Raw genomic sequence first — 25,175 nt, forward strand, 5'->3', positions numbered from 1 at the left:
ACTACCAAATTAAAAAGGAAATCTAAAAGCAACAGAATTCCTAGCCATTATACATTTCACTACAGGGTTGTTCGTTTGCCTGCAAAAGGCAGGTTGCTATTGCAGATGCTGCGATTGAATTGAGGCATCCAAAACAACTGTTTAGATGCTTGCAATTGTAACTGCAGGCTGCAATTTAACTGCAAAAAGTGGCCCAAATCTTGTACTTGGAATTACAAGCAAAAAATTGGTTGCAATTCCAATGCCAAGATTTGTTGCAACTGGAAGCAACCCTTGGAGTCCCTTCACCACTGTCACTTGTTGAAATTCAATATTATATAATTTTAACATATTAAATATATTACTTATTTTAATAAATAATATTATAAAAATATAGATTTATTATTATAATATCATTACATAAATATAAAATAAATTTATATTATTATATCATTATCAGAATTAATGTTATGACGTAATTATAATTATTACCATGATCATTATTTTAATTATTAATATTGTATCATAATGATTCTTAATTGAACATATATAATGTTATAATAACCATCATTACATTATAATAACTATTATAAAATAAATATTAGTTATTGTAGTAATACATATTATTAATAAATATATGATTATAACAATATATTAATTATTGTAATATCAAATTATTCTAGTTATGAACTAGTACAGTAATTATTTTATAATAATCCAATAAATTTCAATAATAATGCTAGTAATATGATTATTATTGTACTATAATAGAAAAGTATATTAGTATAATAACTATTGATTAGTCATAACATATTTATTTAATTATATTGTATCATAATGATTATTATAATCATCGATAAATAATACAATAATAATTGTAATTATATTATAGTAACTATTATATAAGAATTATTAGTTATTATAATAGTACAAATTATAAATATATATTTACGATTACAATAAAATTTAATCATTATAATATCAAATTATTTTATAGTGATATATATTACTACTATAATTATAGTTACAATATTCCATTAACAATTCAAAAATAAATAATAGTATAATAAATATTATAGTATAATAAAAAAGTAAAAGTTCACTATTTTTTAGGGATAACCTTGCCAAATCTCAACAAAGTACAACCAAATGGTTGAAATAACATTTGCAATTTTCAATTACAGATAACCAAATACAAACAATTTTTGCAACTATAATTCCAATTGTAGCTTGCATTTCAACTGCAAATTAACAAAAACAGCTCCTATACTTCTTAGGTAGAGTTGCATGGTGCACATGTTCTAAGTAGCTCTATTCACCCGCCAAGCCTGCTCAAGCCGAAGCCTTTTGGACAGGCTTGGTGCAAGATTTAAGGTTTGGCAGGTTGCCCGGGCCTGAAAAATAAGCATATTCATTGATCAGGTTGGGGCTTGAGGATTAAAGTCCGGCTGGAGCGCGGCATGGCCAGAAACTTATTTTGACGCTAGAATTTTATGACTAAACACTAGAATTTGTTGGTATGTGAACTTAATAAGAGGATCTAGATTCTTAAAACTACCTTATTCAGTTATTGAGTATTAAAATTGCTGCTGATAATATTTATTTATTTATATTTAGCATTTTTAAGCTTTTAAGTATTTTTTAGTATTTTTAAAAAATTGAAAGAAAATTAGGAAGCCTAAGGGCCGGGCTTGGGCTTGGAAAATAGGCCCGAAGGCCGGGCTTAAGCTTGAAAAATAGACCCGAAGGCCGGGCTTGGCCTAAGTAAATTGTGTTAACATTTGGGTTCAGCGCGGCCTAAGCCTGGTTCAGCCTGGCCCATGAAAAGGTCTAGTTCTAAGTATGGTAATTAAAAGTTAAGAGTCGGGATGATGTTAGCAATTATAGTCTAAGGAGAAGTCTCTCACCAACTTCAGTGAGAAGGCTGACACCAACATTATGAGCATGCACTGAACCTGCCATTGCAACACATGGAACCCCCATGTATAAAGACTCGCATGTAGTTGTTGTTCCTGCATATGGAAATGTATCCAAGCTGCACAATAAAGAAAAAAGTCAGAAATCATTTGCAGTACCCAGTAGTTGTGAGATGCTGGATGATTTGGTTTAAGTATTCTAGATGGAAGAAACCAAGATAAAGAATGTCAGAAATGAGTTCTAATTTACAGCTGAAAAGTATATTAACGATATAAAACAGTGCTTGGTCCCGATTAGGGATTGGTTCGGTTCAGCTCAATATACCCAAACCGCCCGGTTTGGAATGGTCCAGCAAAACTTGCTATGAATTCCTAGGATCAAGGATTGTTAGCATTGACCCAAACCCAAACATGACTTGCTAGCAGGTTAGCTAAGGTTATTGGCCAATCAGTCAAGCTGACCTAAACCCATTTATCCACCTAATTTAGGATTTTTTCTATTTCCTTTTTTCCGAGATCTACGTTTTGTAACAAACATATGGGTTTTCAACCGCACTGTTTTGCACTATTTTAGGCTATAGTTTTAGGCTTTGTTTCATGTGTTGCTACTTTTCTAACAAGCATTACAAATCCATCTCTCAGATGCAGTTGATGGAAGGCATCCCAAGTGTTGGATCCATGACATAGGACTCTATGATCAGCAAAAGCAACCATACTGGATCCTAGCACCAGCTCTCCACTGCCAAGTCTATAAACACCCTAAATCCCAATTGTCTCCATTAGCCCGTAACCATGGATGATCTTCACCATCAAGTACTTCCTGAGAACCCTCGATCTCATCCTAGCTCAATAATGTCCTGCCAGATTGTAGTTGCTTGAGTCATCTTAGCAGCATCTCCATTGGATGATGAGAAGCAAGTGAAGCAGAGATGACAGAGGCAGCTGGGAAGAAGAGATTGAGAGGATGAGCAAGACGGGGAAGGGGAGCAAGGTGGAGAGAAGGATCAATAGCTGGGGGGAACTGGCAATGAAGAGGATACAAATGGCCGACAGGAAGAGGCAAAATTGAGATAGAATGAATTGAATTAGAGATCAAGGTTTCTTCACCTTTCTTTTTTCTATCTACATATGAAGCACAATTAGTATGGAGACACTATATCAATATCTAATGGCTCAAAACAATAAAGTTCAGCTTATTGGAGATGGATACCATGACCTAATGGCCAGATAGTACCCAAACTTGACCTGTCAGCAGGTAAAGAAAGTTTGAGCCATATCCAACTTGTAAACCTAATAAATTGAGTTAGGTTTTGGGTCAGAGTTGGGTTAAAGGTTGAGTAAATAATAGATCTATGCAAATAGATTGTTGCCAATCTCAGCCAAATGGGCTAGGTTGGGCTTCCATTTCTCAAGCCCATTGAAAATCATGTTGAGCTCAGTCTAGCCAACTTTTAGCCTGGCCCTGCTTGAAAATTTTATACATATAAATTTAATTTATATAGATTTATACTTAAAATAGCATTATATATTTAAAAGAAATTAAAAATAAAAAAAAAGAAAAAGATAGGATCGGAGAAACCCTAAATTCTCTCCCTCTCCTCTCACGCTACCCCACTCCTCTCTGCCCCCATCCCCACCCTCCATTTGCTCTCTCTCTCACACTCGCCCTCTCCCTCTCCCTTTAAGGCCTCTCTCTCCAACCTTCATCACTAGCCGCCTCCTCCCTGGCCCTCGGCTGGCTTCTCCTCTTTGTCCCTTAACGGACCTCTTTTCTCTCTCTTGCCATCCATCCCACTGGCTGGCTTCTTCCACCCCCAATATCTTCTCTTCCAGTCTTCTTGGGTTGGGTTGGCTTGGATTCGGTAGTCATTAGAGCCAACCTTCAGACAGCCCGACCTATCGAGCCGATCGGGCTAGGCTAGGCTCGAGCCTGACATTGTTACCTTGATATCAGACTCGGTCAACAAATGCTCAATGATAATAATCAAGTCCAAATCAATTTTGCCACCTAATATTAGAGGCAACACAAATATATATAAAAGGTTAGCAAAACAAATTAGACAAGTTATCATGATCTCTACAAGTAGATTAGGATTTATTATAACAAAATCGACCAAAAACAGTATCACATTCTTGTTATTTCAATTGGTTAAAAGGCTCAACCAAAAAATTAAGTTAATAAATCAGTTTGAAGATGGCATTTTGAAGGAAAAAAGGGGCCAATAATTTGAGGTAGTTATGGAATAAAGACATACCACAATACTGTATTATGAAACAAAGATTTGCACAAGCAACTAATGATGTCAATGTGTAAAACAATTCACTTATCATATGAAGAATTTTGAGTAGGCCTATCTCAAGGCCCAAGAGAAAATCTTATGAAATTCAAGACAAAGGAGGCTAAAGGAACGAATTGGCGATGTCTTGGTTTGCAGCGATAGCAAGTTCTACCAGTTGTTATTTTAAGAAAGGGAAGTCTTCATCTAAGCTGGGCATAAAATAGACATGAAGGCTGCAGAAGCCATATGGTGTATATCTTTATCGATGCTTGATTCTAAATGATAAAAAAAGAAGCGAAGTGACTATATGCCAGAAACATATCAGATACATTTGCTCTACAAGTGTCTTGATTTGTAAAGAAAGCATGGCATTCAGTATGGAATCTTATTGGGAACACAAATGACCCCAACTAAGCTAATGACCATGACTTAACTGAAGTGAAAATGATGGTTGTCTTTTGCACACACACATGCATCATATTATATTTTATATATATATATATATATATATATATATATATATATATATATATATATATATATATATATATATATATATATATATATATATATAATGGAAGGCTAGCAAATGATAATCCAACAAGACCAAAGTGCAATAACCCGACTTATAACTAGAAGCATACATATACATTGGTATGTGCATATAACCCTTGGAATTGAATCAATCTGTGGAAGCACTAGGTGTTGTCAAGAATCATTCTATGCGACATGCCTTCAGAGACTAATTTATAAGACTTTTACAAATGAACTTTTGGGTTTTAGTAATGTTTAGGTATAAAGGAATCTATGTAACTTTAAAGATTTGACAAATATCGTTGCATCTAAAAGATGCAATTTTGACTCAGAACCAAAAGTCAAAGTTTTGAACTGAAGTTGGGAAATCAACTTTTTATTATTAAGGATGGAATTTTAAGTATTTTTGTTTAGTTCAAATAAGGTAACTTTCATTTACATGTAATGTTTCAAGTAAATGTCAATTTACTTAAATGAATTACATGTAAATAAGTCCGTTTTAACTTACTTCTGCCTGGTTGTGTTTCTTACATTGTTGCTTGCCGAGTCGCATAATTGAGCCAACTAACCGACCTAATCTTTAGCAATCAACCTAAGTAGTGAACCAACCTAAGCAAGTGATAGATCTAGTGGACCCCACATATTTGAACCACCTCTCTCCACCTACAAGTCGAGGCCAAGAGGGCAAAAGGTGAAGGGGAAAGAGGGTGCACATGGGCCTTTCGATGAAGAAAATGATGACGACGACGACGATGATGCTTGAACATGATTTGCATTTTATTTTCCCCATTAACTTCTCCATTTATCCTGAATTTTATGTTTAATGCTTTTGAGAGTTCTATTCATTCTTAGGCCTACATATTTGATTCCTCTATAGGTGACTTTCTGACATTCTTAAAATTTAACTTTCTAAGATCTGTTCTGTTTTTTTTTTCCATGAGTTTTGTGACTGTCTCAAGTTTAAATATTGATTAAAATCCAAGTTCAAAGGTCCCTCCAAAATTTATGATTTTCTTGGCAAGTTATTCTTTCATGTGTTTTAAATTGAATTTCTGCACCTAGATGTTTATCTTCAATGCAAAGTTACATGTCTTTTTGAAGTTCTAAACCTTATAGTCATTCCAAAAGTTTATACTTTGGAAACCTAGACTCTATAAAGTTTTAAGTTGTTTTAAATATTGCAATAATTACCAAGTCCTTGCTATCATTTATATGAGAAATTTGAACTTGAGACAGTTTTGAAATTATTCTTGATTTCTGCTGGAAAATGATGAAACCATGAGTTCCTAAATCGATATTTTGAACGTGCGCAGCTTATGGCTTGAAATCATGTATTTATTAGAATCTCCTAGACATCAATTTCAAAATGGTTTTTTCTCTTTTTGGAGATTTTAATAATTGTTCAATATGGCATTAGTGGATCTATGTTACTTTTAGTTAGTGACCCAATAATGAATTCTTAATTAAAAGTGAACCTCTAACTAGGTGGTATATGAGTAGCCTCACTTGAATTATCTACAAGGAACCTCTGGCTAGGTGGCATGCACAAACTCTCAGCCAAGTGGGCCCTGAGGATATGAGTGGCCTCATTAGTATTAGCAACGAAAATAATAAGGGACCTCATCTGCATTATCAGCAAGGATATGTGGTGGCCTCGCTTGCATCCGCTATAAGGTTATGAGTGGCCTCTCGAGGGTATAACTGAAACTTTATAACTTTCTCATTGTTACTTTGAGTAAAATTTGTTATTTTGTTTTGACTATCTCATTGTTTCTTCCTTATTAGAGGATATTAATTTCTAGGAGTTTCATTGTCGAAGTGATTTAGTGAACCTTCACGTAAAACTTTGAAAAATATGTAACTTGTGACCTAATGTGAATTATTTAAACCCTTCTTGAAAAATGATGTTGATGCTTTACAATAATTCTCTTTCTTATTGGAATTTTTGATTTTATTTTAGTGAACCACACTTGGATTTTCAAGATATTTTGAATTATGTGTTACAATTTAAGAGAGGGATTTTTTTGGTGAAAACCCAAAATGTTGATAATGGTAGAATTTTACTAATTGAGCTTTATAGCCCACTTTATGTATTATACAATTTTCAAAGGATTAAGTGATTATAATGGGCCTTTTAAAGCAATGGACTGGGTGACTTGAAGTTGCCTTTTGAATTTAGTGACTATTGAAGCTACATCAAAAGTATAGTTTTATATTGATATCATTGAAGCCTTGCAGGTCTGGCATTGTGTACCAGGGATATGTTTACATTGTAAAGTGGATCTTGACTCAAATTTTTTGGATTGTAATGTATTTGTCCTATCTTGTTGGAGCATATGATTTCTTTGAGGATTTTAAATCTTAATGATGTTTGATCAATTATGATGGCCAAACCTTGGGAACTAGAGAAAGTTCCAATTTCGGAGCATGACATGAAGAAATCATGGTTGAAATGGATATATGGTTATGGAATGTTATGTAATTATAGTGGGCTAGCTAAAATACAAGAAAAGAATTATTAAAAAAATGTTATAGCACTGGACGTTGAACGATGTGGAAAATCGTACAAGAAAAGGCCCAAGCAGATAACATAAGCTTTTTCAAAGAACATGTTCAAGGTGAATGAGTGGTAACTCTAAAAACTGAAGAACACAGAATGAGCAGATCAAAAGAAACTTGAGATTTGCACCTACAGATGTCAGCATGATGGAGGATCAACAAAATAATAAATGCATATGCCATGATAAGTACATATCAAGAAGAAAGCGACATATAAACAAAAGCATGTTGATGCAGCATTTACAGATGAATGTAAATAGATGCAGTAAATGACCATTTTTTACACATCACCTATGAAAGAAATTTTAATGTAATCCTTCACCTGATATCCATTAGGGAATATGCTTGCATATGGTCATGGTTCAGAAGAATTAGAGGTAAAAGGTCGACACGTGAAGGTTCCAGTCCCAGTTGCTCCAACATTGAAAGAAACCTTAGTCTTACACTATCACAACAGAAGGGTTTACACTTGACTACAAGTCGGGAATTTGGAAGCGCACATAATATCCTTGCCCAAACTTGCAACACTTTGGGTGTTATCTGTATTGAAATTGATGAATTAGAAGTAGCTTCCCAGCTTTGACATAGAGTAGAATGATGACAAGTGGTGGATTTTTGCAAAGCACTACCTTTGCTAAATTGTTGAAGCTCCCAAAGGTAATGAAACCATTGGAAACAGCTGGCGTTGGAGAAACAGGACCAGCTTCTGGAGAAGGCGTATAGCAAAGAAAACATTCAGGTAGACGAACCAACTCCTCAACATGCCTGCCAATTAAAATAACCATCATATACTGATAACTTATAAAAAAATAAACAGGAACAAAATATACTGGATGACTGTCAAATCAAAAACAAGTTATAAGCTTACTTCTGCTTAGTCGTAAGTGGATCAGCCAATGAGTCTGTAATTCTGTAATCAATTGTAGGCAAACCAGTTGTATTTGGGTATCCAATCCAAGTTACCTATAAGTAGAACAGAAGAGATGGTATTAGAGAGGCAAATGTCATAGAAAATGATTATTGCAGAAAACTGCAAATCATAACACAAAAGATAAATGGCTTCATTTTTTTTTTATCAGGGAATGTGTTGCAAGGGGACCATTTGAAAATGCAAAGCTTTTGATGGAAAGGGGACATTATTTATTGTCATTTGATTGAAAAAGTTTGGAAAATGATGACCATTTACAGGATGAGCTTGCCCCCGGAAAAATGATGGTAATGGTAGATGACATAGAGTGGCAGTGGCAGCAGCAGTTGAGGAGTGCGACACTACTAGATGGTAAAGATAGAACAAGGATGTTATTGGCAGCAAGTAGGTGGCAGAGCTATCATGATAAAGGAGGGTGGATGGTGGCACAGGGCACAGTGATCGCAGCCATAAAGTGAGTGGTGGTGCCATGGAGGGCAGTCTAGTGGACGGACAGCATTTCATGAAGAATGGTCAAAATTTTGGCAGTGGAACCTTTTGTTTTCGAGTATTAATTGGCAGAGAAAAATTAACAAATGCCAACCATATCAGGACAAACCAAAAGCAAGGCTGTAAAAACCATGACAAAAAAAATACCTGAACAGGGGCAGGTCGGCAGGCCATCATCCCTAACTTATTGTTTGCAGTATGACCTGTGAGTTCTACCAATATGTCAACTTTATCATCTCTAGCCATGCTAGCAACCTTCTTCTCATCAATCCCACAAATATCTCTCCATAATCCACCCTTTTTCAAGACCCTATCCCTAAATTTAAGGGTCTTGGCATCTGCCTGAAAGATCATATTAAGAAGCAAATAAGAACAAGAAGAAGCACTATCTGCAGAAAAAGAACAGTATTTCCTTACATTACATGATAAGACAAACTATATAAAATCATCAGAGAGAAATGAAAAGCAAAAAAAAAAAAGAGATGCACTGGCATTCTACAACCAAATCTTTGGTTTCCCCATCATATTAAAAATTAGCTGTCCAAAGTTCATCTGATACAAACATTTAATGTGAAACTATTAAGGGAAACAAGAAAAAAGGGTTAAAAAAAACACTACTAGTTACCTTCACAACTGCAGAGTACACAACCACCATGTAATTTGTATAGTCATGGTGTGAAAGGGGAGCTTCTATGAAATATGATACAGAATGAGTAAAATAATCTGGGGACACATATCCAATTACTAGTGGTCGTTCCATATCCTTGGGATTATCCCAACTAGTGTACTGTGGATATAGCTTCGTAAAGCGCCTTCCCCATTCACTGTGAAACAACATTAGTATTTAAGAATAGGAATATGCAAAAGGCATACATATATAACAAGGTCAAACAGCAGTTACATGAAACCAGCCATAAGTCACTTCTATCTGTTAAAACAATTAGCGATAAGAAGAACAAGAGGAAAGCAGGTAGTAATTAGGTAGTATCTAGCTCAGTTTCCTGAAGCGACAGTGGGTAAAGGACTAAATGTACAGGGTTGCAGATCTCTCAATGAAATTTAGAATAAGGAAATGCCTAATAAGCAGACATAGATTACAGAGAAGGTGCAACACCATAGGCAGAAGTTTCCTGCTACTAAGGTATTTAGTGCAAAATGACAGCAGGGAAAACTAACTTCTGTGATAGTTTAAGAGAAGAACGATGGTTTTAACATGGATTCCAGTTCTAAAGTATTATTATTTGATCAATGAAAATGATAGATCTTCTAACTGATTATACAGTGCAGGAAGAACTTCCAGCTTCCTTGAAGTATATTAACTTTTTCAGACTGTTGGGCAGTACATGAATAACTGAGAAGCTATACAATTATCACATTTTCATGTATTTATATAAAACTAGAATGTTGTGTTCTAAAACAAAATTAACCAGGTGACTAAAGACTGTGCATAATTCTCCACTACATACAACCACTAGATACACAGTTTAGGTGGTTTCTTTTTTTTTTCTTTAAGAGGGGGAGGTGGTGAGGATAGGGACTAATATGGACATGTCATTATCTAATGGTACAGGCCTGCCATTTGGCATGTCTAATCTCTGAAGCACTTTAATAAATTTACTCTTCATATCTGCAAAAGAAGACCCTTCCAACTCCTGCCTACCCCTCAATTTGAGCAGATGTCCTCAAACAAATAATAGTTCAAAAAATTGTGTATCTACAGTGACTAAGATGCATCATGAATCTAGACAAAACAATAAAGACCTCGATTGATCCTTTAACAAGTGATGACCATCATGTTACTGTTTGAAATGTATAATGATCCCCACACAACATAAAAGTATACCTTACATAAAGAGCTAAAATTCTGAAAGAACTAAGCAGTTTAAAAAGCAAATATACTAACCATTGATAGGATCATAATACCAATATGCTCTTTTTTGCCTTGCGATTTGTACTTGTTGTGCAGGTGAAACCAAGTATATAGCAATATAATAGTCACCTAACCTTGAAAGGGTAACTACTAATCAAATTCACTCAAGGTTCAAGGGAGGAACAGGAACCCTTAAAAAAGGTAAGCTGGCAGTTGACCAGACTAGATATTTTAAATTATTCCATCTAGGAGTGGGTGCAAGGTTCAGCATACATTTATATGGCTGCCTGTTATATAATGTTAGATCTACAAGAATAGCAAATATCATACAATAAAGGTCTCACATATTGGGTAATTGGGCCACCTAGAATCTAGCAGAATGCCAATGTTCCATCAAAATGAATTTCCAGAAAGAAACTAAAGGTTTATAAGAGTCAAACTAAAGGCACAAGCGATCTGAACCAATGAGTTACTAAAAAAATATCACATATACTAGCAGACATAAAATAAAACAGGTTTACATGACTAAATGGCAAAAGCATATACATTACAGGTAGAAGTGGCTAGAAACAGAAAGTTTCCTGCCTCACAAGGGAAGCAGTACTCCAGGTCAACAAGAAAAAACCTAAAATGAGAAAAATATGACTCGGAAGTAACAACTTCTTGTATAACAAAAGTGCAAAACAAATGATAACAAATAATGATAATATGTACAGATCGATCTCTCCTAACTTTCATACTCTGATATTAGGACAGAAAGGCAAGTGGTACTTTGGAAATTGGCTTCCTTTACGTCTTCCAATGAAAAATGTGAGTATTCAAAAAGAAATAAAGCCAAACCCTTTTTAAATACAAATAGGAAAAAAATATTTTAATGCTAGGTAATCCTTTGTACCTGTGAGCCTCAAAAAGCTTATCATCTGATCCCTCATGTACATAGTTCATAGCAAGCAACCGGTTCTGAAAACAGGTCATAGTCCAGAATTGGTACAGAAAGTATTAAAACGAGGCTGAAAAGAGAAGCTTATAAGAATGAAGCAGCACAAAATTTCAGCATCTGATAATACATAGTCACACTAAGCAAAGGTCAAATATTAATGAAAATTAAGGATGTAATATATCCAATTATGTGAAGAAATGCTGCACAGTACAGAACATACTAAAAACTAGCCGCAGCACAAGCTTTGCCAGAATGATTTAAGCCATAGCAGTAATTCACAATGCTACAGTACAAGTTTATAATAATAAAAATGGTTGAAACCACATCAACTGTCAATGAACTAAACAATCTGGCAACTGCACGAGCTAACGGTAGAAGGTTATATAGCAATGACTACATACTGTGATTATAATTTAATAGAACTGTTAAGCATGTGCCAAGAAACAACGATTATTTCTTGATTAGGAAAAACAAGTCAAATAATCAGAGGAAAAAAGAGAAACCACAAACAGTTTCCATTAACTAGAAGAAAACAAATTAATAAAAAATAGTAAAGAAAAGGTCCATTCAAGGTGTTAGAAATGGCAAATATATAGAATTATAAAAGAGCAGTGGAATTCTAACTAGTCATCAGGAGATTTGACAGTTCATAGTTGCAGCATGATAACATCAAAAATTAGTCTTAAGCACTAATTTCATTGCACATATGATGAGGTTCATGACATGCAATTAGCAGATGATTATGCTGAATGGATGAGACAAGAACAAGCTGGATGTTGATTACAAAATAATAGATATGCAAGGAAGTTCTGAAAGACATGGGCATAAAAATCAATCAAACATAGAAGCATATGCGTGTGTATGTGCCACTAGAGCACCCAAGCTTAATCAGTGTTTTCCACTTTGCACCAACTACATGTCTAGGCAAGAAACCACCAATTTTTCTTTTTTAATTTTCCAGTATTTTAGATGCTGCAGACCAATGGTTAAGGTGAGAATTTGCATTTTAAAGAGTCACCCACATATCTTGCAACAATAAGATCGGGGCTCGGGTATCATTGATAGTACGATAACTCCTATATTATTTACAATTGTACTGGGAATCTAGTGAGAAGGCCTTAGTAAATCAGGAAGTACCATAAATATTGGTGTCATAGATACCTCAAGATATAAAGGGTGGAGCTAATGAAGTTTAATTTTGTAGTGTTGCTCACCGCTTATTTTAATGAGATGAGAACTTATCTGATCAAAATATGGCTGAAAATGTTTAGGGGTCAAAGCATCTGCAATTAAGAGAGCCAACTGCAAATGAAGACTGGAGAAGGTTCTAATAAAGAAATGGGTTTAGACTTGTGCAAAGAATGGTAAAGAGGACCAGAGCAGAGGGGTGGGGGAAGCCAATATGATAAGACGATTAAAAGTGCTTAGACTGATATTTAGTTTTGATAAAAGCATAAGATTAAACAAGGGCAACATAAAGCTGATCCCAACTACATCTATAAGGCTTCTAAAGTTTCATTCTAGGATAACAGATTTATCGACTCTAAATGAAAAATAATTGAGAAGACTTCAATAAGACAAGTCGCCTTGTTATACGATGTTAGCAGTTACAGAGATGCACGATCAAAGTGGGAGAAAACAATAAGAAGCAGATGTATATGGGGCAACAAGATACAGTGCATTACCCTAAGCAGAAGCTTTGGCTAGCAAGCTTAAAGAAGCATGAAGTGTAATACCTGATACCAAAAACTGTGAAGTCATAATGACATATATTCTACATTTTGTGCAAGTGGTGAAGCACATGAGTTGCTTATAGTGGTCATTGTCCAGCAACATGCAAAATATTTGGGAAAGCAAGCTACTAGCATCTATAAAGCATGGACATGGATATGGGATACAGAAATATGATACGGCGAGAAAAGTAGGGAACGATACAACCAGGATAAATTAATGAATATAAACTATATGTATGTGCGTATGTACGTATGTATGTATGCATGTATTTTATATTCATACATGCATGAATATTACAAAAGTATATATGCATATGTATGTAAAATGGATACCTATAAATAATATAGCCTGTACTTTATAATATCCTTTTTTACAAGCTCATCTTTTCATCAGCATTATTTCAGTCAGCATTATTTCATTCAAATCCTGACACCAATCCATACTTCTTAGATAAATATTAACATCATAGATTATAAAATTGACCATCATCATTAAAAGGTTATCGAAAAAGAAAGAAAACAACCTAGTGCTCATGTTTGGAGGTATCAGAAAGTATCTCTAGGGTATTCAAGAAGTATCAAGAATGTTTTTTAAAATTTGGAAAAATAGACAAGTATCAGGACATATCTGAGAAATATCCAACAAGTATTAGTATCCGATACATAAACCAATATGGACATGGCAAATGATTTGAAATATCCATGCTTCCTAGGGCACAATTGAATGCCTAAATTTTAAGAATCATTCATGTATCATAAGAAGAACAAAAGGAGGCTTTAAGTCTACAAAGTTGAGTGAGAAAATTTTTAGTCAGTTTTTTGTAAGTATGGTCAGAACCTGATGATTTAAAAAAATAAGAACCATAAATGAAAATAATACCTGGCCTGCATTACGTGAATCAGGATCAATATGAAGGCATCTCTCATATGCCTCTATAGCCAGAGCAATATTGCCTGCATCTCTGTAAAGGACCCCTAAACAACCAAAAATGTTAATGATAAATATGTGAACAACAAAATTAATTCCTTAATCCACTTATCAAATTAATACAATTCATTCATTAACAGAAAACATGAAACTTATATACTATATACCAAATTCCTGCAAAAGGAATGACAAAATTAACATTGATAATAATAAAATATAAACTGATGATCAACAGATTAATAATATTTATTGGTTTCTACATGATGAGCATAATGGAGAATATTCAAGTATAGCTTTCAGTGGTTAGTATTTGATGGTTCAAATCCACTTTAGGCAATTGCGATAGGACCATGATATGCCATACCGGCCTGAATCGAGCGGTACGAGACGTACCGTACCGTACCGATTCGGTACCGATGGCATACTGACACTTGGTACGCCAAAAAATATGTACCGCACCATACTGACACTGTGCTACTGTGACACTGATACGGGATCTGGTACCGAGACGGCGAACCTTGGACAGAACTAAGATGTTCATAGCAAATTTGTTTCAAACAGATCAAAAATGCAGCTGAAATAGTAATGGAGAAATCTTCCCGCTAAAATTTCTTTGAAAGCTATGATAAAATTCTGACAGAAGAGCTTAGCTGCTTCCTTCTGTTACATGAAATCTGATGACAAAGCCTATGCTGCATAAAGGATTTAGTTCCAGCCTTCGGGATTTAAATTTGACATGTTGGCCTATATTGCCTTGTCTCTTCTTGATTAAAATGTACTTCAATCAAGAAGTGTATCTGCCTTAAAAAACTTTCTTTTTTGGTAGGGGGACTTACAAAACTTTATTACACATCATCACTGTGTGCTAGAATCAGATGAAAATAAAAAGACTATAGCAGCTTCCTTTAATCAATGCATGCCATCATGAGATGCTTGAAAAATCATAGGTTTGGGAACAAGGTTCGCCGGACCGGTACAGGAGGGCGTACAAGCCGGCGACCGGTTCAGCGCTGCATAGGTCTGTACCATTGCCGTTCTAGGGCATACTGACAAAGGGAGAGAAGGAGGGAAAGGGGGAGAGGGAGAAGGAGAGAGAGGAAAATAAAAAGAGAGAGAGGCAGAGGGAGGGACAAGGAGAGGGAGGAAGGAGGATGGAATATTATTGGATGTGAAAACAAGGAATGGAACAAGTATTTATCTGGAAATCAATCTGCAAAGTTCAAGGTGATTACTGATCTAGCAGTAACCTCTAAGGTTCACACCATCAATGCCAATTAATTAGTGAATAATGATGCCCATCTAGAAGTAGTAGCAAAGTACCAGATGAAGTTATTATATGATCCATCCAGACCAGAATTCATGTATCAGCTGAATTTTCTTTAGAAAAATCAATTAAATTGATAAATAAACATAATCAAAGTAAGAACAAGCCTTGTCTGTCTATCTCAAGTCATAAAAGCTAACCCTGCTTGTGGAAAGTAGTATTACTTCTTGAACATAATGAGAGAATATGCTCCAAATTCTACTCTAATTTTTAAAATTAAACCAGGTATTTTTAGTTATTCATGCCTTGGATTTCATTAAAATCTTATAGCATCATTATCACCATCATATGATCAAATCTCTCTCAACCGCATATTAGTTTGTTTACAGATACAATACCAATTCTATAAATTAGATGTAGCAAATCAAGAACTATAGAAAGAAGAAATGTATCAACAACTACCTAAGTTATTATATGCTTCTGCATATGTAGGATTGGTTACAATGGCTTTCTCAATCATGCTTGCTGCGGCATCCATTTTACCCTACAATTATAGATAGATCAAATATCTCCAAAAAACAATAGTTTCAATTTTATGCATAGGATGCATGAGTCTGGAAGAGCAAACCTGAACAGTATAAACAACTCCAAGGTTGTTTAGCGACTGTGAGAAGTTAGGTTTAATTGATAAAGCCATCTACACACATAACAAGAAGTGAAAAACGTCATCTGATAGAAATGATGCAAACAATTACAAACAGCACTACATAAAGCATATGTAGAAGTAATTGACTCGCACAACTAAATGTGATTGAACTCACCTGATAACATTCCACGGCTTTGTCGAGATTATCTTTATCCTTATAAATTACTCCTAAATTGTTGCATGCCTCCGCACAATGAGGATTGAAGTGTAATGCAAGTTCATAAAATACAATTGCCTTCATAGATAGATTTTCAACATTTTAGCTACAGGTGAAAATAACTTAAAGAATTCAATGGAACTTGAGTTTAAAAAAAACACCAATCCTGAAAATAAAATCAAAGAGAACAATAAATCTGGAATAACAAACTGAGGGTATAGGTCAAACTATATAAGTTGTAGAAGCAGACGTAATAAAATGCCTTGATCAGGATAATTAGATGACAATCGTATAAATTGAGAACGACAAGTTAATGAGGTTCTCTTCGACTGACCATGTCAAATTTCAGCATTTCGCCATATGCAACGCCAAGATTGTACATCGCATCAGCATAGTGCCAATTGTAATACAATGCTTTCTTGTAGTATGCCACTCCTTGGTTGATATCACCTTCCAGTTTTACCTGATAACATACTACAGCATTATAGTTACTTGTGCTTAAGGAAAAAAAACATCTTGTACGTTCTTTCTTTTGTTATAAAACTTCACAAAGAAGTTCATTTTGAAGTAGCAGCAAAGAAAAAGGCAGTGAATATTAGTACAATTATAATGTGTCAACAGAACAAGTTCAATATGATAATAGGGCCAGACTCAGCTATCAAAACACAGAAAAAAGAAAATGAAAAGACTTGGTTAGCTTAAGAGGGACAATAACCGGAAAATATGACAGCATACCGAGTAGCATAAGATAGCTATACTAGTTTTGGTAACAAAATAGACGAGAATAACACTTATAAATTATAATAACAGTTTATACGTATGAAAGAATAAGCATGCCAACTGTCATCACTAGCTAGAAGCCAAAGACACGCATATAAAAGTTGCAACAATTGAGGGCCTGTTTGAATGATTGGGCTAAAAATCCTATAAAATTTGTGGATTAGGCCAGGACAACCAGCAAAATCAGAATATTACAGGCTGGGCTAGGCTTATATTCATAAATACCCAAAAATAGCTTTAGAGCGGGCCAGCCCGAATCCCACAGGGAGGACAAATAAAAAGACCTGTCTTGGGCATAGCCTGTAATCCTGTGATTTTGCTGGTTACACCGGCCCAATCCACAAATCCTCTAGGATTTTCAGCCCAATCATCCAAACAAACCCGGAGTTTTAGGTATGTAGACAAAAGACAATCTTCTTCCAATCAATAGTATGTATGTAAGAGTAACTATTACAAGGATAAGCAACAAAAATTTGGAACCAATTAACACCACTTGAGTTCTGTAAGCAATGTGCTTATTCCCAAGAGAAAAGCAAGCTTCAAGCACAGTAACATTTGATTCATAGCCTTTAGGATGCATTTAGAAAAATCACAATGCATACATATCCAATGCATTTGATTCATAGCCCTTAGGATTCATATCCAATGCATATGGAAAAATACAAAATGGGTGCTCAATGAAGGTGCAAAAGGCAGCTCAATGCACAACTTTCACCACGGAAAGATTGTGGCTTGTGGATATTACCAACACATATTCATTATGAGAATAAGAAAAGGATAGTATTAGATGTAGAGCTCAAAATTCGCAACCTAGACTCATGAACCTGCCCAAACCCTAGGTCTAATCCAAATTTTCCAAAACAAATTCAAAACTAAATGAACCAAATCTAGAATTATATGATCGGGTTACCATTGACAACCTACATTGGATAGGCTGGGGAAGGACCATGGCCTTCCTTCTCATTCATGATTGTTGCCATCATGCTATCTCTAGTTGATCCCTGAAGATAAAGCTGGAGGGATAGAAGGGTGGGGAAAGAGAACTAGAAGTCAAAAATAGAGACCAAAGAGAAGTGAGAGAGATCAAAATGGATAGGTAGTGGGAGGAAGAGCACACTAGGAAGAGTGCGTGATTTGGAGAGAGGAAGAGGAAATGAGAGAGTGGGGAGTAATGGGAGAGAAGGATGGAGAGAAAGGAGAGGGGCATTAGGGAGGAGTAAAGAATTGGGTGTTAGAAATATCGATATTCTAAACAGCATTCTCGACAACTATATATATTCCAAACCAAGGTCCACCGTACCAGTACCAGTCGGCATACCGATGGCGGCCCGGACCAGTACGGTACCGATCTGGTCCGGTTCCGTCCCGATTTCGGATTCCACACTGATCCAACGCTGATCTACGCTGATCCTATACCGGTCCCGTACCGGTTCTCCAACGACAAGCTACTAGTACCGGATTTCACATTGATCCGGTATCGGTCCCAGGCCGGACTAGTCCGTCCCGGCCGGTACGGGCTGGTACGGACCAGTTTGGCGGACCTTGTTCCACACCTTCCCACAAATTGGCCATTGGCAACATAACCAGCACCCAAACACTTACTAAGACCATTTGGCCCATATATAAGAATTCCAAGCAAGAGCAGGAAGTTTGTGTGGTTCAAGCAAGATTATCATGGAACAAATGGGTTTGACAGTTTTTATAATTCCGAACTAGGTGACTCAAACTCCCAGTTTTGATCCCTCAACCCCAAACTAAGGGAAGATGATAAAGCTAAAGTGGAGGCATGGAGAATAAATGGTCGGCAGCAAATAGCAAGTGTTGGTCAAATAGTGGGTAGTCAGATGGACAGTGATAGCAAAGCTATTTTTCTCCCATTTCTTTTCTCCATTCTCCTCTACATATCCTCTTGATCTACCTCCTGTTGTACTTCTCCATGCCTCCTTTTTACTCATATGCCTCTCTCCTCCAGTTTGCTCTTCTCATCCTCCTTTGTCCTGTCCGAGAACTATCTAAGCAGTTCCCTACATCCCCACTTTCTACCTTAGCACTATAAGTCCCTAGGTTGCCCATTTTTAGCAACTCCTTTTCACAATCTCGCAAGAGAGAAAGGGTATGAGTCAGGTTCATGGATCAAGGGTTTAACTTTTATGTTGTTCTTCAATTATATGAATTTTAATTTTTAATTTTTCTATTTTAACTAGGTTGACCAAGACCTAACCCACCCATATTATTGGCCTAATTGGATAATCTAAAAGTCTAGTTCTTAAGGTTATATTTGGCTATACCTAGGTATTAAGGTTTGCTAAATATATGTATAGATCAGAGTATCCAATCACAATTGCTGTATATGCATCTAATATTTATTGACCTTTGCATTATTTATATACATACATATATACACACACATGCATACACATATAACGCTGCCAATTACAAAAGCACAATTTTTAGCTCATGTGGTAAATCTTCATGGTTAAGTTTATGTAGTAGCTATGTGATTCCTAAACTTGCGACCATGACATTATCTCCTATATCTATTATACAACAATTCTTCTCTCTTCTTTCAAATTCCTTTATTACTCAAACCTTTGATTGTATTTAATATAGCCACTAGACCTATTCACCGGCCAGACGATCTATGCAGCCCGCTCGAGCCCAAAGCATTTCGAATGGGCCTGGGCTTGAATTTTTAGCCTAGCAAGCCGAGTCATGCTTGAAATACGAGCCTTCTTGTTAAACAGGCCAGATTCATGTTTAGGTCGGCCCAGCCCGAGCCCAAATAGTATATATCATATATGGGCTCCTAGGCTTGGATCTTCCTCTTCAAGGAGCTCCATGGTCACGCCCCTGATCTCCCTCGATTGGCCTCCCTCTGTCTCAAAGATCCTTCTCGTTCTCCAACTCTTCAAGGCCTTGCTCAGCGATTGCTCCATCCAGAGCCTAATACAGCTCCTCCAGGCCAAAAGCTTCACTAATAAGTTCTATGAGCTCACCTCGACCTGTCTTCTATGCTGGATATTCTTCCGCTAGCTGAGCTTGACGTGGGTGAGGATGTGAGGGATCTAGTGAATCTTGTCCACAGCTAGTGCCGAAAGTTGGTAGCAGCCGTGGATTTGGCAGAGGTGATGCTCCGAGGCAACATTCTTGACATCATCCATGAGATCAAGCAGGGGATCGTCCTTGACCGGTCCAAGCTAGAGGCGATGTTCGAAAGATTGGGACTCAACGACTCCCGAAGTTGCCGCATCGAGATCGAGTCGCTGGAGTGCAAGTTCGGCAATCGTGTGGTTGAGAAATGGATGGCGATGATGATCGCCTTCGTCAGCCTCGTTCGGTACACCAAGTGCATCCTCTACGACACCACCTCGAGATTTAGTCTGCCGAAAAATTTAGCTTCTCCACAACAGATCTCGCAGTCGTCGCCGACTTTCGATGCTTGATCTCTCTCAAGCTAATTCAAGATCCCATCGTGGTGGCAAGCAGGAAGACGTACGATCGAGAGTCCATTAGCTGGTGGATCGCTCGAGGAGCAGGCCTAGGCTTGGCCCGAAAGCTTGAAGCCTAATAAGTAGCGGGCTAGAACCAAAAAGTAAGCTCGAAGGCTAGGCGACGCTGGGCTCAGGCCTGATTAAATAAAATGGTTCCTTAGGCCGAGCCCCACCTAAACCAGGCCCGTTAGGCAGGTCTAATAGCCACAAAATACACAAAGGTGAAATCAGATGCAACCGTCACGAGATTAAACTGGTCTATAATTGCGATGGGTTCTCATGCAGGATAATATCTGTAGAGCAATATTTTAACATCAATTCTAACGGATCCAAAACCACTAAGTTATTAAGGTTCATTGGTCCTGTAGCAATCTATTTGATTGGAAAAAGATAACATCATAGGTGCTTTAGGATAGGAAGAATAAAGTCAGAAATTTTATATTATTTGCTTTGCAATATCTTAGAATAATGCTGGGGTCCACAAGTACTTTAGGTTAAGGGTCCCCATTTTTCATAATACAGCAGCAACTTCCAAAATTTTAAAAGGGTCACAACTAGATATGTAGCTTTGAAGGAAGAAACTATGTGACACTTGGTGTGGCTGAAACGTGACAGTAAGAATGATGAGAAGCACATAATTATTGAAGAGAACATAGATATATTTAACATTGATGGAGAAAAACCAACAGCAGTCTCATAGGATGCAAATAGGAAAGATTTGGACAAAAAAAATTCAAATGAAAAAAAGTAAAGAACTAGAATTTTAATCCTAGAGGAGATAATATCAGTGTTCTCTTTCACAAATTTGACATTGTAGGAGAGTAATTTCAGAAAGAAGATCAAACAGGGAAAAGAAAAGTAGAAGGGCACACAATAGTTCATAAGGTGATCTTAGAATTCTTGACATGTTATAAAGAAGATGTAGAGTAAAAGGAAGTTGGTGCAGCTAAATCCCCTTGCAATATTTTATCAGGGAAGGTATCGAATACAAAAATTTTATCTCAACAAAGTAAATGAGGTTCTTGCTAAAGCTAATAGTTCTAAATCCAACTTTCTCCTGCTTCATCCCATTTTATCCTCTTGCTCTCTTATACGTCCCACTTGAACTAATTTCCTCTCTCTCTCTCTCTCCCCCCCTCTCTCTCAAGTTAAAAAGATCTAACAGTGGGAGAGAAGCAAGAGTTGCACAAAATGGGGAAAAGAGATAGAGTAGCCAAAAAAAGATAGCAGACTATGGAAAACTAATATCGCATTTCGTATGAACTCTATTGGTGGATCATCTACCAACATAAAGCCATCACAAGAGATTACAGTAGAGAGAGATGATGTCCATTTCATCTGGTGAGAATTAATAAAAAAGGTGAAAAAAAACAACGATTTGCAATCATTTCTGAAGCACTGACCCTTTAGTTTGCAGACTTTTGTTTCAACTATTTCTGGACCGTTAGCTACTTCAGATAACATGGACATGACATGACACAGAATGACACAACTTAGCATCTAAGAATAATAAGTCTTGTTTGCATATGCTAAAAGGGTCAGTTCTCAGCAAAACCTCTTGGAGTGTTTTGTCCAAAAACACTATATAATATTCAAATAGTTAAAGTGCTAAACAATATTAACTAGAAATAAGACACGTAAAGTATTGTCAAACCACTTTCCTTATTTTCTTTAGTGCAATATAGAGCAAGTGCAAGTTTTAAAAATATCACCGAATAGTCAATTAGCCAATATATTTTAAATATTTTAGTGCATACAATTTTAAATATTTGTATTGTTCATAAGTCTTCTTCACATCCCATATTTTAAAGAGATTAAGGGTCTGCTAATTAAGATGTGTGCACTTGGCATATGACCCTATCACCCAGTGTAACAAAGTCTAATAGTATTGATGCAGTCATTTTTTATCAAATTGGTATCAGCAATGCAACAACATTTTAAGGTGAGAAGGTTTCATGAAAGTGAGCCAGACATGAGATCTAATAAATACCAGTTGGTGGGTAGGGAGTTGTTGCTCATTGGTTGCAAGTATAAGCCTAAGCAACCAAGAAGCAAACCTTACAAATTCCTCTAGATTTGGAGAAATCCTAAATGAATAGGAATATGACAGGTTTCATATAAAAATTGAGATAGTAAGTTTGGCACAAATAATAAACCAAAGAATCCACAACTCTATGAAATAGTTAAGAAAGAATTTAAAAAAAATGATTGCATAACTCGAATACTGGAAGAGCAATTCACCAGGTGGGAACCTAAATATCAATTTTCCTAATGATCTAAATGAAGTTGTAGTTTTTTTCAAATTACTGGATAATAATTATTTCCTTCATCTAACAAACAACAAGGATGATTGCTAAGATTGTTAAAAGCAATAACATAATTCCCAGCAAATTTAATGATGTTTAATTGAAATAAATAATTATTTTTGTATTTTTCATGCCCCACATAGAATGTTTATACAACAATACAAGCACACTTTCCGTTTGTTAGTTAAGATAGATATTATTACAAACATGTTGACAGAACACTATAATTAAAAATTAGGCAATTAAACTGGCAAAACAAAATAAAAATCATGACATCATTGAGCCACCTAGAATGTGAATATGATTTGTATACTTCAATTGAGAAATAATCGTGCATGAGTGTGATATATATCAGAAAAGTCATCAACACATACCCACCTTTGTTCCCAAATCTGTCAAAGCTATTGCCATGTTGTTTTTAGCAATCTCAAAGTTTGGAGAAATAGTCAAACCCCTGATGCAGCACAAAATCCAGCATAAGGCGACATCTATCAGTTGCACCAAGTAGTAACAAAAATTACAAATGCTAACATATAACAAGAATTACCAAAAGTACCTTTCATAGCAAGCAATGGCTGCTTCCAAGTCCCCACGGTTCTTATATATAACTCCCATGTTGCAGTATGCTTCTGCATACAAGGGTCTCTCTAAGGCAGCCTTCTCATAGCAACTAAGAGCTAAATCATATTGCATCATCTCAGAGTAAACCACTCCAAGGTTATAATATGCAGGCTACAAAAGATTGGCATATATGATAACAGTGAGTATGATCGATTGGGGTCAGAATCATAAAATTAGAAAGGAGACAAAAAAGAACAAGGAAAAAAAACAGTGATCATGACTTTACCGCATAGTGGCAGTCTACTTTTAGAGCTTCACAATATTTCTGAATGCCCTCCTCAGTGTTACCAGCAAGTTTTAAACTGGTGCCAAGATCTGTTAAGACAATGGCAAGGCATTCTGCAGCAAGTTTGTATGAAGGATCTGCCTTTAGAGCCTTCTGATATGACTGCATAGAGTTTGTTATGTAAAATTGATGAGTAAAAGAAAACTTAAGGTCACTATCTTCATGAAACATAGATGACTGACTCATAGACAACATTTCCAGAAAGTAAACAAATTAAAGCATGAAAATGGTACAAGGATTAAACAAATCTATGGTAATATCTTCATTGCTAGAATCAGAAGTTGGTGCAGGAGCAAGTAGGGTGCAGGTGCAAGGGAAGTGGATATTTAAAAACACTTGAAATAAAGAAGTGCCTAGGAGGCATGTGCATTTGAGTTTCTAGAGATATCCCAGAGCAAGAATGCTACCCTCGATAGAAGCTTCCTTCTTCCAAAGATAATATGTATAGCACACTTCTAAAGAGGTGTGTATTCATGCAAGCGCACACACAGAGATGAGTAGAAGCAGCCTACTCCATTATGCACATGCCAGGTACGACTAGGGTTATACTATAATAAGCAACATGCACTTTTTGTTAAGAATCAGTTAACGTAATTAGTAAACAAGATCAAACATCCTTGAGAAGGAGCAAATCAGCTCCTCCAGATTAGAACCAAAATCATGATCAGCACAATACATCAACTCAAGCAGTAAAAGTTAGGGATAGAATTGCTAACTACAGTGAGAATTCCAGCAATGCTTCCTCAAATGCCATATTTTCACAGGACAGTTTTTTTTTTTTTTTTTTGGTAGGAAGATATATCCATGACAACTAGCTTAGATCGAATATTATCATGCATGTTTCACATAAGTATCTGTATAACACCATGGAATCGAGGATACATAGCAGACACAACAGGATGGACGCCACAACAAATCAGCAATGAAACACATATCTTAAAGCAGGGATTCCTCAAAGCCAGGATAGGTGCTTAACAGATTAACCATGAAAGAAGGCTTATACCCATTAAACCTAAGGAAAGGGCCTCTAAAAACAATCCAATGCACCTATAAAACTTTCACAAATGTGCATTTGTGCTCAAAAGTTCAACTATTCAGCATTCTGCATGCACAAGTTCTCAGTAAAAGCACTCATGAGTCCTACCCTTCGCAGAAAAAAAAAAAAGATTATTGGCCTAAAGTGCAAATCTCAGCCACACACTAAAGTTTACTGGCACATGCTACTATGAACAAATATGCCTGGTTTGCACATTGAGCAATGTGAATGTTATCCTAGTCACCTCATGTCTATAAAATTTAATAAGTCGAAATCACCCTTGAATCCAGCAATCATTGACGAATCCAACTGATCCCATGTTTGAAATTTCTGCAGCATTATTTTTCTATAAGTTTAACCTGTAAATTGTTAA

The 25,175-nt window shown here is 36.1% G+C and overlaps 1 protein-coding gene across 1 annotated transcript in view; it reads right to left on the bottom strand.

The window, feature by feature from the left end:
* Window positions 1-25,175, bottom strand: part of LOC103718885 (probable UDP-N-acetylglucosamine--peptide N-acetylglucosaminyltransferase SPINDLY) — a 28,688-nt gene that overhangs the window by 1,747 nt on the left and 1,766 nt on the right. Inside the window, exons 3-17 of the mRNA XM_008807886.4 lie at window positions 23,707-23,868; window positions 23,416-23,591; window positions 23,238-23,313; window positions 16,617-16,745; window positions 16,241-16,360; window positions 16,048-16,116; window positions 15,882-15,963; window positions 14,108-14,202; window positions 11,450-11,514; window positions 9,310-9,508; window positions 8,832-9,026; window positions 8,136-8,230; window positions 7,897-8,032; window positions 7,590-7,807; window positions 1,887-2,014 (exon numbers count right to left, since the gene is read on the bottom strand). Coding sequence (XP_008806108.2) covers window positions 1,887-2,014; window positions 7,590-7,807; window positions 7,897-8,032; window positions 8,136-8,230; window positions 8,832-9,026; window positions 9,310-9,508; window positions 11,450-11,514; window positions 14,108-14,202; window positions 15,882-15,963; window positions 16,048-16,116; window positions 16,241-16,360; window positions 16,617-16,745; window positions 23,238-23,313; window positions 23,416-23,591; window positions 23,707-23,868 — 1,945 coding nt within the window. The remainder of the gene's footprint in view (window positions 1-1,886; window positions 2,015-7,589; window positions 7,808-7,896; window positions 8,033-8,135; window positions 8,231-8,831; window positions 9,027-9,309; window positions 9,509-11,449; window positions 11,515-14,107; window positions 14,203-15,881; window positions 15,964-16,047; window positions 16,117-16,240; window positions 16,361-16,616; window positions 16,746-23,237; window positions 23,314-23,415; window positions 23,592-23,706; window positions 23,869-25,175) is intronic.

This window comes from Phoenix dactylifera, unplaced genomic scaffold, assembly GCF_009389715.1.
Source record: "Phoenix dactylifera cultivar Barhee BC4 unplaced genomic scaffold, palm_55x_up_171113_PBpolish2nd_filt_p 000026F, whole genome shotgun sequence".
Lineage (NCBI taxonomy): Eukaryota > Viridiplantae > Streptophyta > Magnoliopsida > Arecales > Arecaceae > Phoenix > Phoenix dactylifera.